Below are 15631 nucleotides of genomic sequence, written 5' to 3'. Positions count from 1 at the left end.
TGTGTGTGTGTGTGTGTGTGTCTCTCTCTCTCTCTCTCTCTCTCTCTCTCTCTCTCTCTCTCTCTCTCTCTCTCTCTCTCTCTCTCCATCTCTTTCTCTCCATCTCCGTACACTTCACTTTGTTCCACTATGACTCCCTCTGTGTCTTAAAAATACAAAATGGGGGGAATCGATCTCCATGTGGCCGTGGCTGTTGAATTTATTTTCCTGAGAACGAGAAAGTATTCTGTCTCTGCTGCTATGTCCTTTGTCGATGTGATTTCGACGTGAGCTGCGGGTCATTCGCGTTGTTTTTAGACGCGCGAGCCAAATAACGCGAGCTGAACTTTCGCGTCACGTCAGAAATAACGTGAATCTTAACCTCTCTAATAAGAGCTCAATATCGAAGATGTGTATATGCAATATTTATGTTTGTACCATCATCAACAATAATAGAAAACTGGATCGCAGCACTTCGGAGTATCCAAACATAAATATGTAGTTATCCTGTCAAGCAAGATTACATAACCCCATGTACTCTTGTGTCAAAGCACAGGATCTTATTCTTACAAGGGAAGAGGCTGCACAGTACACGTATTATCACAATTTATCAGACGTATTGGGAATCTGTGGTGGACAAAGCCCCATTAGACCTTGTACAGACTAGTGCAAAGAAAAACGTGTGATGCGTTGATTCGCCGTACACATGTCGTAATAATCACTGGTGCGTGGAACATTGCATCATAAAAATGACGTCAACTTGAAATTCTGTGGTGACAGCAGGGTGTGCGGGAGTTTCAGACTCTTTGGGGGTTATATACTCTAATTTCAGAAATTTTAGGTGCTCACTATTTTTCAGTATGAGGGCAAAAGGCCAGGTTAGGTGAACAGAACTTTTAGGTGCAGAGAAGCAGTTCCCTATTGGATTATGTGTGTTAGTGTTTGTTCGGTGTATTGAAACTTTAGGTATGAAACAGACGCACCAAACGTACCGAAAAAAAAGTACACCAACAATTTGTGATATTACAGTACTCTTGTTGTTGGGTGTTGCCGGTTGAATGCTGTTCACGACAGCTATCCTATGCCTAAATATGGGCTTGTATATTCTGATTGTCTGATCGCTGACAGATACGAACGCAGCGAAGCTCTCTCCTGCGCCCGCATGCGCCGAGATCCCACTGCTGTCAACGGATGACACTGCAGCCCAGTCGCCAGCGACGGCGGCAGCTGCTGCTGCTGCTGCTGCTTCGTCAGGAGATGGAAACAGCTCACAAGGCGGCAAGCCACCTCCATCACCGCCATCCTGCCTGCTCTCGGACATGGCCTGTCTCAGCTCGTATGAGATTGATGGCTTGCGATGGCTGCTGGCCGAGCTTAACGTTTCCACGACGATGGTGAGGGCATGTCCCGATGAGCTGGGGGATCCTGGGGAGCTCATGTCGACCGTGGAGGTAAGTTGTCGTGTGTGATGTGTGGGTAAAACCGAAGTTACCGAAAATAAATCTCCACCTAAATTTTCCGGTTTTACAGTAGCCTATCTTCAGGGACATACATAACTATTGGCGTAGATTTGCTTAATCGTTATGCCTTGTATTCTCTTGTCAAATGTACACCGTAGATTCTGTTGAACGAGTATGAAAGCCAGTATTCTCCTCTGCAATGTACAAGCATTTTCCAGTGCAATGTATGCTGTATATTCTGTTGAATGAGTATGAATTCTCCTGTGCAACGTGCGCTGTAGATTCTGTTGAACGAGTATGAAAGCCGGTTTCGCGAGGACAAGGCCACTGGACATTTTATGCTCATACGGGGAATACAATCTGAGGTATAGTGTGGTGAATTGCTGTGTGGTACTGCTGCTGCTGCTATTGCTGCTAATAGTGCAGCTATTGCTGCTGCTGCTTCTGCTGTTGCTGATGTTGCTCTCCTCTCCATCCCAACCATCTGCCTGTGGAATATTTGACAGTGGCAACATGTACATGTACATGTAGTAACAGGTATATGTTCATGGTGTGTTCTTTCCTTCTGCGTGTGTAGAATCTGCGTGTGTCGCCCGCACCAATACCTGACAACATTGTGGAAATAGTTGCAGTTGAAACAGAGATTGTATGCAAGTCCTCAGCTGCTACTGCATCTCCAAGAAAGACAGCAGGTAAGCTACAATGACAGGGGCGTCACAGGGCGGTTGGGAGTGGTACAACGGGGGTGTCCCCCGGGAGAAAAAAATTCGGATTTTTCGGCCAACAGGGTACGTTTTAGCGCTCTACAGCCACAAAGGAGGGTTCTCCTAGCACTTATCAGACAACCCCACTCGTACTCCAGCTCCAAAAATACTTCTCATAGATTTTTTAGTCGTAATTCGTAGGTAGCCAAAGCAAAAAGGAAGCCATTGCCCTCGAAAAATCGCAAAATCCGAAGTACAAGCGTGCTGCTTGCTGCACGTTCTAGCGCCAGCCGCTGTGCAAAAACGTATGTTATTACCACAATGACGATGATATTGCTTTCACAACAATGACCACAACCTAACTGGCTTATCAGTAGGAGCAGTGACACAGCCTTACTGCTCCAAGTAGGATTTAGAAGAGAGTGAAGGGAGAGCAGACCGGGCCAGTCTAAGCAAGGAAGTAATCGGCATCAGAGGTGAGCACGCAGCATCGCAGATTGTCTCGAATTGCGCATCACACCAGCGTCAAAATTGCTCCTGTGCATGCAAGTGGATTTCCTTGCACTTCTCAGTTTGGGAAATGCTCGATTATGATAATTCTGCGTGCGAGTGCCTAGCCCTGAACATACATGTAGGTGACCCGTTTGTGGTGTCTCATAGCCTACCTCACGACCTTATGCTTTCTTTCTGCATCACTTGTATCTTGCAGGTATATCATCTCGTGACGACCACATTGAAGTCTGAATTTGAAGTGCGAAGATGCTTCAGCAACCACATCGTACTTTTCCATTGCTTTCATTGTGCTTCTACTGTGCATGTGTGTAACTTGTGGGGTATACATGTGATGACATTGTATGCTGGCGACACGGTCAGATTTTGTCCATGCGTGTAACGTACACCTGCATGTTATGCATCGAAAAGGATCTGCCACTTGCGATCCTGGGACAAGTATCAGGTCAGCTTTGTCTTGTGTGGGCTGTACCAGATTGCTGTTCACTTTTCTATCTGTTGGATATGTGACTTTCTGCAAGTCTCTGGTGTATGGTGGCCACTTCTTTGCTCTGTGAGCGCTTCTGAAAAACCTTTACTGGCGCTGCCCCGTCGTAAAAGTAAGAAATTAAAACTGGCCCATTAGAGAGGTTAAGATGCACGTTATTTCTGACTTGACGTGCAATTTCACGTCAAATTTGGCGTAAAACTCCAAATTTCGACGTGAGCAGCACGTCACTCGCATTGATTTTTCGACGTGCGAGCAAATAACGCGAGCTGAACTTTCGCGTCACGTCAGAAATAACGTGCATCTTAACCTCTCTATTGTCCCCCATAATGTGAACTGCTCCACCTAAATCGCGAATGACGGGACCCGAAGGCACCAGTAGCACGAGGTCAGGAGGGCGTAGGATCACAGCACAGCATAGGGTAACACCATCACTAGTACATGGTATCAGTGGCAGTGTAACTTTGCTAGTCACATAGTTACTTCCATCGGATATCCAACATGGGAGTTCATCGACGACCATGGCCTGTGGACCAGCGTCCCCAGCTGCATCCACAGGTAGGAACTGTTTCGGGGTAAACAAGTTAGTAGTTTACGATAGGATTATATTCTCACGTGGCCATTGTAGGCAAATCATAAGAACCACTACATCTAAAGGATGCTGCATGAAAGTAGGCAGCTGCGAGATGCGTATCTCGCGCATGCTCTTGCATGGCTACGTAATGCATTACATCATAATACAACATCCCCTTCGTCATAAAGGAGTTTAACAACCTACATAACATACCGTACGTGTATGACGGCGTGTTCACAATATAGAACATAACATCCAACAATAGCTCTATGTACAAGGTAACAATCATGAATGGCACACGACGGCGTGCTAACAATACAGAGACATAGTATCCAACAATAGCTCTATGTACAATATAACAATGGCACCTCAGCTACTGTGACATAAGCGAACAGGTCCATGAGGCCTCTCTTGCCCTACACATCCAGGATTGACCTGGGTGCGACTGCGCGGCCAGACCGTGTTCGATACAGCTGGGTGGCAGGTTCAGCAGGCTGGCTGACGTCACACGGTGACGGCGGCTGAGACTGGCTAACGTCGCTCCACGGCGACGGCACGTCACTCGGCGGCTGAGGGCCTGCGAGACTGGCATCCGGCGGGAAGTGGACCCGCCTCTCTCTGAGGTGGGTACGGTTGCGCCGCACTTCTGTCCCATGGTCAGGCTGCACCATGTATGACCGTGGCCCGTTGACAGACTGGGTTACGATACCAGGTTCCCACAGGTGCGTGGTCGGGCTGCGGATGCCGACGTGCTGACCAGGAACTAGGGGGCGGAGAGACTGCGCTCGATGGTCATGGTGTACTTTCTGCTGGTCCTGCCGTTCCTCGAGCTTCTGTCGGATGGCCTCGTCCCGAGTGTCGCGCTGGTGTTTGCGAGGCAGGTTGTCCTGTACCTGACGACCGAACAGCATCTCGGCCGGCGACGGTAAGCCCTGGCACACTGGGGTGGCGCGAATGCACAGCAGTGCTAATTGCGGGTCGGTCCCGCTCTCCCTTGCCTTCTCGAGAGCTCTCTTAGCGATCTTGACTTGCGATTCGATAAACCCGTTACTCTGCGGGTGATGTGGCGACGACGTACTGTGGCGGAATCCATATTCGGCAGCAAACTCCGCGAACAGATGGCTGCTGTATTGCGGCCCGTTGTCCGACTTCAGCACGGCTGGGATGCCGTGCTCACCGAAAATCTCCTTGAGGTGCTGGATGATGGCCCTGCTGGTCGCTTGTCCGGCAGGCAGCTTCCGGGTGATAAAGTACTTGGAGTAGTAGTCGGCGGCAATGAGGTATTCTGACCCGCCGAGGTAGAACAGGTCCGTGCCTAAGGTGTGCCATGCCCTTGGCGGAATATCGGGCTGCATCAGTGGTTCCTTGGCTTGACTGCTCTGGTGGCGCTGGCACGTCGTGCAAGATGAGACAGTTGCTTCGATATCCTTGTTGATGTCCTTCCAGAAGACGGACGTTCTGGCTCGCAGCTTGGTCTTCTCTATGCCTTGGTGGCTGGCGTGCAGCTTGCTGAGGATTTCCCCCCTCATTGGCGGGGGAATCAGGACGCGACTGCTCTTCAGGATGAGACCGTCCTCGGTGCTCATCTCGTCGCGGAAATTCCAGTACGGGAGCAGAATTGCCGGCACCGCGCTCCTCTCTGATGGCCAGCCACTGAAGATCATCTCCTTCAGTGCTGACATCTCGGCGTCTTTAGCCGACTCCTCGCGGATCCTCGTCATCGCTGCATCGCTGAATTGCGGGAACACGGCGTGTACACTGACGTCGAGGTCCTCAATTGGCTCTGTTTCCTCTGGCGACAGTCGGGATAGCGCGTCTGCGATCGGAATGTCCTTTCCGGGGCGGTACTTGATGGTCATGTCGTACGGCTGCAGCTTCAGCAGCATGCGCTGTAGACGCGGCGGGGCTGCGCGGAGGTGCTTGAGCTTGATTGACTCCAGCGGCTTGTGGTCGGATTCTACTGTGAATGACTGACCGAATAGGTAGGTGTGGAATCTTTCACACCCGTATACGACAGCTAAGAGCTCACGCTCAATATTGGCGTAGCGAGACTCCGTCTCGGTAAGCTTCTTGCTGGCGAATGCAACAGGCTTGTCGTCCTGCAGCAGAGTGGCGCCGAGACCTTTCATGGAAGCGTCGACTTGTAGTGTCATTGCCTTGCCTGGGTCAAAGTAACTGAGCGTTACTTCTGTCGAAATGGCGGCCTTGACCTTGTCGAAGGTGCGCTGGTGGCTGTCTGTCCAGGCGAACGGTGTATCTGGCTTGGTCAGCTCACGCAGGTGCGCGGTCAGTGTGCTGGCATTCGGTATGAACGGGCTCATGTACGTGACTAGCCCGAGGAACGTCTGGAGCTCGTCCTCGTTCTCGGGGTGCTCCATCTGCTTCAGCGCTGAGACCTTCTTCGGGTCGGGCTGTATTCCGTCAGCGCTGCAGATGATGCCGAAGAACTTGATCTTGTCCTCTTTGATGCGGCATTTGTCTGGGTTCAACTTGAGACCAGATTGTTCGCAGCGAACCATCATCTGGTGCATGTTGAGATCATGGTCCTCGTCTGACGTCCCGTATGTGACGATGTCGTCTGCGATGCCGGTGACGCCTGAGCACCCTTCGAGCGTCTGGTCGATCCTTGCTTGGAAGACATCTTGCGACATCTTGAGGCCGAATGGCATGCGAAGGAATCTGTAGCGCCCGAATGGTGTGTTGAAGGTGGTGAGGTAACTGGATTCGTCGTCGAGCTCCACATTCCAGTACCCACATTTGACGTCGACAATCGAGAACACTTTGGCACCTCTCAACTTCGGGGTGATCTCCTCAATGGTGGAGACCACGTGGTGCTCTCGCAGGATGGCGTGATTGAGGTCCTTGGGGTCTAGGCACAGGCGTAGCTTGCCATTGTCTTTGAGGCGGAACACGAGGCTGTTCACCCATGCTGTTGGTTCGCCTTCCTGGATCTTGGTGATGATGCCGTTCTGGATCATGTCCTCCAGCTCCGTCTTGATCTCGTCTCTCAGTGCGATGGCGTGGAGGTGGCGTGGAGGGTGTACAACCGGGACGACGTTGGGGTCCACTGTGATGTGGTACTTGCCTGGGAATTTCCCAATGCCATCGAAGCACTTCGGGTATTGCTTCATCAGGTCGTCCTTGTCTCGGATGCTCGCTGGCTTCTCCTGGACAGCGCAGTTCAGCGTGACTAACTGCAGGGCTGTCGCTGTCGGGAGGCCGATGATAGCAGTGCCAGGGCAGTCCGTGATGTAGAAGTCAGCGAGTTGACTCTTGCCATCGTAAGAGCACGGAATAGGACGGGTTCCGCATTGCTTTATCTTGGATCCGCCGTACGCTGTGAGGGTGGTACTTGACGGCTTCACGGACTTCGGCTTTGGGTATCCGTTTGGTCCGACGTGCTGGGGAAACATTTGGCAGAACACTCTCAGCGGCAATATATTGCCCTGGGCGCCCGTATCCACCTTGGCTCTCAAGGTGGCCGGTCTGTTGGTGTTGTCCAGGCTGACATTGAGGGTCGCGAACACCTCTCGCTCTAGTGGCGGTTGGTGACGCTCGACGCTGTCGATGATGACGGCGTCGAAATGCAGTGCGTCGAAGCGTCTCCGTGGGCTGGGGCTCCTCTGGGGGTAGCGCTCCCGCGGGCTGGGGCTCCTCTGGCGCCAGCGTCCGCGTTGCTGGCCCCTTCCATGTGCCTCGTCTCTCCCCTGCGAACGGCATACGTTTGCCCAGTGATTCGCCTTCCCGCATTTGTTGCAGGTGGAGCCGTGCGCTGGGCACTTGCTTGGGTGGTGGGTTCGTCCACATTTGCCGCAGTCTGCGTGTCCCACAGATTTGGAAATGGCGTGAACCGTTTCAGGTAGACGACTGCTGCTGGTGGCGGTGGACAGCTGCTCCATGTGGCGCTGTGTTGCTTCATAAGTACGGGCCTTGTCAAGCGCTTCGTCCAGAGTCAAATCACTACCACCCTCCAGCAGGCGTTCTTGCACTTTCGAGTGCTTCGTCCCCACGATTAGCTGTTCTATCAGGCGATCGTTAGTCTCCTGAGCGATCCTGAACTTGCACTTGGACGTCTTCTTCTTACACCTCGCAAAGAAATCATCTACAGACTCGTCGGGTTGCTGGCGGTATTTCTGAAGCTCAAACCGAGCCAGTCGTGCATTTACCCGTGGCTGCAAATGCTTATTAAATTTCTTGAAGACGGCAGCTACTTTGGATTTGTCGCTTGCATTATCCCACTCGAAACTATTGAAAGCATCAACACCAGTTCTCCCGATCCATAGCATGACATAGGCGACCTTTTCCTTGTCGGACTTGTCGGAAAAGGGCCCTTGGAAAAGTAGAAGGCAGTATTGTTGGAACCGCTCGAATTCATCAGGTAAATCTGCGGCTTGCCAATCCATCGACGGCGGGGTAAATCCGGCTGCTTCTGCCATTTTACCTCTTGCACCGGTGGCGCTACTGCAACAATTCTAGGGCGTTTATTTAGTTTACTTCTGACACCATGTTTCGGGGTAAACAAGTTAGTAGTTTACGATAGGATTATATTCTCACGTGGCCATTGTAGGCAAATCATAAGAACCACTACATCTAAAGGATGCTGCATGAAAGTAGGCAGCTGCGAGATGCGTATCTCGCGCATGCTCTTGCATGGCTACGTAATGCATTACATCATAATACAGCAGGAACCTGATTGATTGATTGATTTTATTTGGATTCGCGAGACCAAACGAGCAGCAGAAGTGCTCAATAACAGGGTAGCGAATGGTTGAGTTGTGCTATGTGACAATGTAGTGTGTGCGGAGGCCCAATACGATGTAAGGGGATGGGAGGAGAGAAGGCCAGCGGAGTGTCAAACTCAGAAGAGGGAGGAGAGAATAACTGAAGTACACATTTTACACATTATCTGTGAGAATTCAAATAAACCAGAAAAACAGCAAAACGAGTACACAACTCACGAGAATAAAGAGGACTGGAGCACAGAATTGAACTGCTGAAGTACACGGCTGACGAGAATAAACACAGGAGCACAGAAATGAACGGGAGGCAGTCTAGGCAGAGCTGGTTGTGGGTCAAGCCGGAGCCATATGCTGCCGATCCATCGATTATCAAATCCGGCATGATGACAGATAGGAAGTACTTGCTTCGACTAGCTAGAGTGAGGCAGCGTCGCGCCCGCCACAGACTACCGATCTTCCTAGCAGTGCGTGAGATGCACCGGTCAACTTGCGGTTGCCAGGCCATTCGTTCATTGATTAAGACGCCGAGGTATTTCGCGCTGGTGGTGTGCGGAAGGACATCATTTCGACAGCGTACAACCACGTCCGGCTGCTGCCCACTGCTGCTGGTAAAAACCAATACATTGCTCTTCTTTGCATCTAAAACAAGACCACGAGCGTCCAGCCAACTTGAGAGGGAGGTAACCACCAAGCTGAGCGCATCAGACACCTCTTGCGCTGTCCGTCTTGCACGTGTCAGGGCGATGTCATCCGCAAACTGCAGTGATGATGCCGGCGCAGATTCCGAGGGGATATCTCTAGTGTATATGGAGAGCAGCATGGGTCCTAGTACAGAGCCCTGCGGCACACCACAAGTGCACCATCATGCTACTGCTGCGTTCGGGTCACGTCATTCGCGATTTAGGTGGATCAGTTCACATTTGGGGGTACAATGAGCCAGTTTTAATTTCTTACTTTTACGACGGGGCAGCGCCAGTAAAGGTTTTTCTGAACCGCTCACGTTCACAGAGCGGTTCAAGTAATATGGAAAATGGAAACGAGAGAGCTTGGAAGCTCAGGGCCCTGCGCTATGCTTTGTTGCCTAGCTCATCGTGCATGTTGTTAGAACTGGTGGAAATGCTTTTTCCTTTGATTAGCTTCATCATTGTATTGCCAAAACGTTTCAATGAGATACTGAAGTAACGTCTTCTGCATAGCTTCGGGACCGGCGCTGACTCTGCCTATCACGGGCGTTCTGCAGTCGATGACGTTTCCTGGGACCGGCGCTGACTCTGCCGATCACGGGCGTTTATCTTCTTATTATTATTATACTGGCGGCAACCAACATCCATTCTGATTGCATTTACTCGCCTCCCTACTTCGTATTTCTTTCCAGAAAATCTCCCCATACAGCAGGGAGTCGTTTACATAATATGACTCCCTGCTCTACATCTACATGACTGTATAATTATACGTTATAGTTATTATGCTATCCGCCTACATGCGATTCCCGGGCAGGTCGACAGGCGGCCCAGCCAGCCTGCTAATGGGATCTCGGCCTCGCACACAAATCCACACAAAATGTTACTGCACTGAATGCATTCCCCCAATACACTTCGCATATATACTAATGTCTTATTCTCTTGATGGTACCGTACTCTTGATGGTACGGGACAGGTACGGGATAGCGCCAGGCATGTCGATGGCACAAACACACAAAAATATTGTGGCCAGCTGTCTTTGCTGGTACGGTACAGTACGGGACAGATACGGGATAGCGCCAGGCGTGACACAAACAAACAAACAAACACCGAATTAAAGCTATGTGGACCCTGGCTAGCGCCAGACGTTACTGAAGTAACGTCTTCTGCATAGCTACGGGAATAATACTCAATATGCTACCTGTGGTGTGGTGCAAGCTCAGCACTGAGCTAAATCAAACAATGCTACATACAGCCTACACAGCCTCTATACAATGCTGCGATGGCAGAACTTCACATCACCTTTCTTCCTCCAGCTATGCCTGTCACACCCTTTGTGAATCAAACACTAGTGGCAGGCCACGCGAAAATGAGAATGCGCGCAGCCAAGATTAGGCCATCATCTAATTCACCCATCATCCCCGCGGTCACTCCGCCCGTTCAATATCCAACACCAGTCCCCAAGAAAGAATAAGGCACGAGATTTCAAGTTCAAGGGCAAAGCTAAAGCCAATGAATGGCACTGATTTTTGGAATTGTCGAGTAGAACGAAAATAAATAATCGAAGGCGATCATGACGGCCAGATTCGACACACACGCGCGTGACACAGTTTGGGTCGCGCTCGCGCGTGTGTCGCGCTTCGCATTTGCTGCAGCTCGAGCGCGCCAATGATGAGTCTCGCGCTTGCGACAGGCTAGCCAAAAGTTGTCTTTTTTTACGAATTCTGTGACGTCATGTTTTGGAAGAATGTCCCAACAGTCATTCGCGTATTATTATGAATGGTCCCGGACACCTCAACACCAACAACATGCATCAGATACGTGCAGTCAAATGAGCACGGAGGAGCGAACAAATCGAAAGAGCAGAGAAATCAGCAGTGAATGAATGAAGTAGTGTTGTTCGAGGGTAGTATTGATCATAACTACATGTTATCACAGTCCGTTGTCCAGATCCAAGCTGTGTACATCAACCCAGTGAATGTTAGAGACGGAACTACATGATGTATTTACGTACTTTTCAGTATGGTGTGTGATGGTTGAGATGTCCGTATTGACTACAGACCTTGTGTGTTGTACAGTGTAAACCTTGATCGATCTCGACCTGGAGTAGGTCCAGTGTGACTACGACCATGAGCAACGTGTGTGTAAACAAAACCAACCTGGACACCAGTATAGCAGCAGTCAACGGAGAACAGGGACTGACTAAGGGATTGCATATCATTCACCATCCACATCACATCATCGCCTGCGGGGACCGTGCTGAGATCGCATTGCACGGAGCTGTCCAAACATACCAGACTTTGACATACGCTTGTCATACATCCATGCTATGTGTCCAAGCTAGCCTAATCCATTCTCGCTGATGATGCCTGCTACTTTGTAGCAATCTATGTGGTGTGTGTTGGCAGGTAGCAGGGTAATGGAGATGACTTGATGGTGGCACTGCTGCTCTTGCCGTGACTAATGATCATACATGTACTGTAGATACTGGAAATGTAACAGATGTCTTCCCAGTACAACTCTCCACTATATACACTGGAGAGTAGTGAACACTAAATGTGATGTATACTTTACATCCACAACAAACAGATCATGAGTACAAAGATAGATGCACGAACAACGTTTTTCTTTCTGAAACTGAGTGGGTTGGAAATCATCACATCCTGCGCTTCTGCTGCAAGATTCACAACTGTGTCTATATAGTTTATGCTGCATGCTACAGACACAGGTCAATCCATGGCTAGGGATAACGGATATAGCTTGTTGGTAATCGTATATTATCAGCTAGCACTATCAATCACAGAGGTCACTGCATAGCTAGGGGAATAACTGATATAGCTGATTGGTACATGTAAATCATCTAGCACTATGTGATGTAGCAATCAGCTATGTAGGAATGTCAGTCTCAACCAGGTGGCAGGATAAGTACTGGGTGAACAGTATCGTCTTCAACACGCAAATGACCCGTTACCAACGGTAGTCTCAGCTTTCACATACATACGCATACTTGTTACTGAGGCAGACAGGTGTTGAAAATGTATTCGTAAATCCTACTAGATTTGTACTGCTGGGGACAACTACCAAACAAACATAACCTAAAAAAAAGATAACACTCTTGTAGCGACACAATCAGCATACGTTATTGTTACAGTACTTCTGTGACATCTCCACTTTTGTCACATTGTCTTGAGTAGCAGGCAATTCTCGCACATCTTACCAATGTTCTGTGGTGACGTGTGAATTTTGTAGCTGTTGGTTATTTCTGTTTGTGTAAATCACACCAGTAGGGAACTTCCCCTATATATAGTCATGTAGTCTTGTAGTCTCAAATTTCACATTTCATTTTCATTTTTTATGATGGTCCTGATGACAGACACGTTTGATCAGTCACTTGGAAACGCATCGCTATGACTCGCAACCGTTGAGTGTCAGCCAGAGTTTGCAAAGGCGCTCCATGGGATGCAGTAAAACTTGCCGCTGAGGTAGTTTATAGCTTATGCATAGCTTCATAGCAGATCACCATCTCACCACGTGATCTCATTACGTAAATATCTGCTAACCCGACCGACCGGAGTGCCTTGTGCCAGCTATAATACTAGTAAGTAGAGGTGACTGGATGGTCATGTGGAACAGTGCTCTCTCACTTACTTGTATAATATTAATACGTCATCTCTAGGCTCAGTGGAAAGAGAGGAGAATGTGAGGAGAGTGGGTGTTAGCCAACCATGGTGATAAAGATAAGTAGAGTGATATGGAAGAGTAGCAGCAGCAAAACTATCAGCAACTCATGCTATTGTCTTTAATTCTTTGTTGCCATCTTCCAGAGGTCCATCGAATAGTAGTAATAGGTTTGTATTTGACCCGACCAGACCTCACGACGCTTCCAGTACACAGCACGAACAGTTCACCAGCCACACTCCACGAAAGTAGTATTACTCCTGACAAGTCTTGTTTCGTGAACGGAATTCGGGTGGACACACCCATTCCCATAGCGCTGCACATCCGAACCAGTTCTGTTATTTTTTACAACGTTTCGGCACTTCGCTATCGTTCATTGTTATTACCTGACGATGGCCAAGTGCCGAAATCTTGTAAAAATAACGGAACTGATTCAGATGTGCAGCGCTACGGGAATGGGTGTGTCCACCCGAATTCCTTTCACAGATGAAGCTACAGGAAGCCTCAGCCCTTCTTCAAAGTCTTGTTTCGTTCCATAAAGATGGCGGGGAACTCATCCGTGGAGTGTGGCTGGTGAACTGTTCATGTTGTGGTCTGCAAGCGTCGTGTGGTCTCGTCAGGTCAAATAAGAAACCTGTTAGTGTCTTTGTGCAATGTGCTGATCAGGACTTTTCAGAACAGTATGGAAGCGATTCAGAAAAGTTAAAACGAGGGTTGTTGCAAATGCTGAGACACACAAGATATGGAAGCTCTTTTTAATGACTGACATTCCATACGTTAGTATGACGGTATGTATTGCCAGCATAAACCTACTGTGTGCGATGAACTTTGCATAGTGACGTAGGCGAGGATGAGCGTGTCTTGTCAAGATCTTTCCACTGTGAGTTGTAGGATTGAGAGTTTAGCAGATCAGTAGATGACTACACACACTAACCTACTGTACACAGATGCAAGTGAATAGTTTAGCAATGCCGGTGACCTGTGTAATGATAGAGAATTTCTCTGTCATTCTGCTAGTCTAGTGCATACATGTCAGTGTGGGAGACCGTGCTACTGTCCTCACTGCATGACTGTAGCTGATCAGGGATGATGCGCATTCTCACACTGCCCAGCATTGGAATATTCCAAATCATCAACAGATCAAATCATCAACAGCTGGCATGACAGGTCAAATCTTCAACAGATATCATGACAGATCAAATCATCATCAACAGCTCTTATGACAGATCAAATCTTGGACAGATCACAAGACGTATCAGTCATGAGAACACATCTTACCAGCAATGAAGTACATTCTACACGGTCCACGTGGTGCACTGTAAAAACACGTGGTTAGTTGCCCCCTGGTGGTGTTGTTGACAGTCCTGGACTGTCTTTCACTAGCGTCTTATCCTTTTATCATTCATTTTTACAGAACACACAACGTGGAAGTATTTTGTGTGTAAAAATGTGTGAGTGTGTGTGCGCTAGTGTGTGTGTGTGCTCGCGCGCGTGCGCGCGCGCGCGTGTGTGTGTGTGTGTGTGTGCTCGTGGGTGTTTGTGTGTATGTTTGCGCTTGTGTGTGTGTGTTCGTGGATGCGCCCGTGTGTGTGTTCGTGGATGCGCCCGTGTGTGTGCTCGTGTATGTATGCGCTTGTGTGTGTGCGTGTGTGTGTGCTCGTGTGTGTGCGATCGTGTGTGTGTGTGTGCTTGTGTGTGCGTGCGCTTGTGTGTGCGTGCGCTTGTGTGTGTGTGCTCGTGTGTGTGTGTGTGTGTGTGTGTGTGTGTGTGTGTGTGTGTGTGTGTGTGTGTGTGTGTGTGTGTGTGTGTGTGTGTGTGTGTGTGTGTGTGTGTGTGTGTGTGTGTGTGTGTGTGTGTGTATGTGTGTCCCTTTGTGCTTGAAGGGGACGGTTGTACTTTTTTTGCTCTGACCTTTTCGAGTTCAGCCTTCTCCCACTTGGCCACGGGGTGGCTCTGGACCTACCAGAGTCGCCCCTGGCGTGTTCCTGAAATTTCTGAGGCGAGGGTTTCACGACGCGGTCGCCAGGGCGGTGTTTTTCCGTCACGACTGTTGTCGTCCTCGTCTCACCATTCGCGGCGGTGTAGCTGACCCCCGAATGGTTTCCAACTGTAAAGCTCAGAGAGTGCTGTCAGAGAGGAAGAGGAGAAACAGGCTGCGGACATTGGCCTTTGGGTCTTGGAACGTTCGAACCTTGGTGAACAATGACGGACCCGTCGAGACGGCAAGAAGAAGACGTTTTCAAAATTCAAATTTCGAATCTGTCGTGGAGGACAAGAAGATTGACTTGGTGATCCGTGAGCTGTCCAGAGTTGATATAGAGATGGCTGGACTGCAGGAAACGAAGTGGTTCGGCGGGGATTCCTTTAGTGTTGGTGATGCCACCGTGCTCGCGTCTGGTCGCCCTGTGCCTGCCGAAAATTGTCGTCGCTCCGAGGGAGTTGCACTGGTCCTACGACGTAGGGCTAAACAAGCGTTCGAGTGTGGAGGTTGCCAGTGGAAAGCTATCTCATCACGCATTGTCACAGCCCGGCTAAATTTCGGCAATGACAACTCTCCTTCTTGGATGACGGTGATGTCCTGTTACGCTCCAACATTCAGGTCGGCTCAAATCGACAATGCAGAGTACGGGGCAGTTGTGACTTTTTGAGCTCTGCAAATTTTCAAGCCCAACCGGCACTAGGCCGGTCTGGAGGCAGGCATAACAGGCCCCTTGATGTGACAATGTCGTCTGAGGAGTCACCCACCGCACCAGCAGATGTAGACCTTGCTGTGATGGACAATCAGGAGATCCGGCATCTCGCCAAGAGTCACAGACTGGA

General features: G+C 49.6%; 2 protein-coding genes and 1 long non-coding RNA gene across 3 annotated transcripts in view; 2 read left to right on the top strand and 1 right to left on the bottom strand.

The window, feature by feature from the left end:
- LOC135820711 (lysine-specific demethylase 2A-like) overlaps positions 1–1649 on the top strand; it is a 4678-nt gene extending 3029 nt beyond the window's left edge. The window contains exon 5 of the mRNA XM_065333716.1: positions 1108–1649. Within this exon, the coding sequence (XP_065189788.1) occupies positions 1108–1377 (270 nt within the window). The 3' untranslated portion in view covers positions 1378–1649. The remainder of the gene's footprint in view (positions 1–1107) is intronic.
- A 61-nt stretch (positions 1650–1710) lies between these two features.
- Positions 1711–3198, top strand: LOC135820710 (uncharacterized). Its single transcript, XR_010554183.1, has 3 exons — positions 1711–1804; positions 2017–2131; positions 2853–3198. It is a non-coding gene; the product is annotated as an uncharacterized LOC135820710 (long non-coding RNA).
- Positions 3199–4130: 932 nt separating this feature from the next.
- On the bottom strand, positions 4131–8150 carry LOC135821301 (uncharacterized protein K02A2.6-like). The gene has a single exon (XM_065334357.1). The coding sequence runs from the start codon at positions 8148–8150 to the stop codon at positions 4131–4133; it is 4020 nt and encodes a 1339-aa protein (XP_065190429.1).
- Between the last annotated feature and the right edge of the window lie 7481 nt (positions 8151–15631).

Source organism: Sycon ciliatum, chromosome 7, assembly GCF_964019385.1.
Source record: "Sycon ciliatum chromosome 7, ocSycCili1.1, whole genome shotgun sequence".
In the NCBI taxonomy this organism is placed as follows: Eukaryota; Metazoa; Porifera; class Calcarea; order Leucosolenida; family Sycettidae; genus Sycon; species Sycon ciliatum.
Note: the sequence above shows the minus strand (reverse complement) of the source record. Positions and strands in the feature narration are given on the sequence as shown.

Coding starts and splice junctions, on each gene's coding strand:
- LOC135821301 (XM_065334357.1), bottom strand. CDS start 8,150: ATGGCAGAAGCAGCCGGATTTACCCCGCCGTCGATGGATTGGCAAGCC.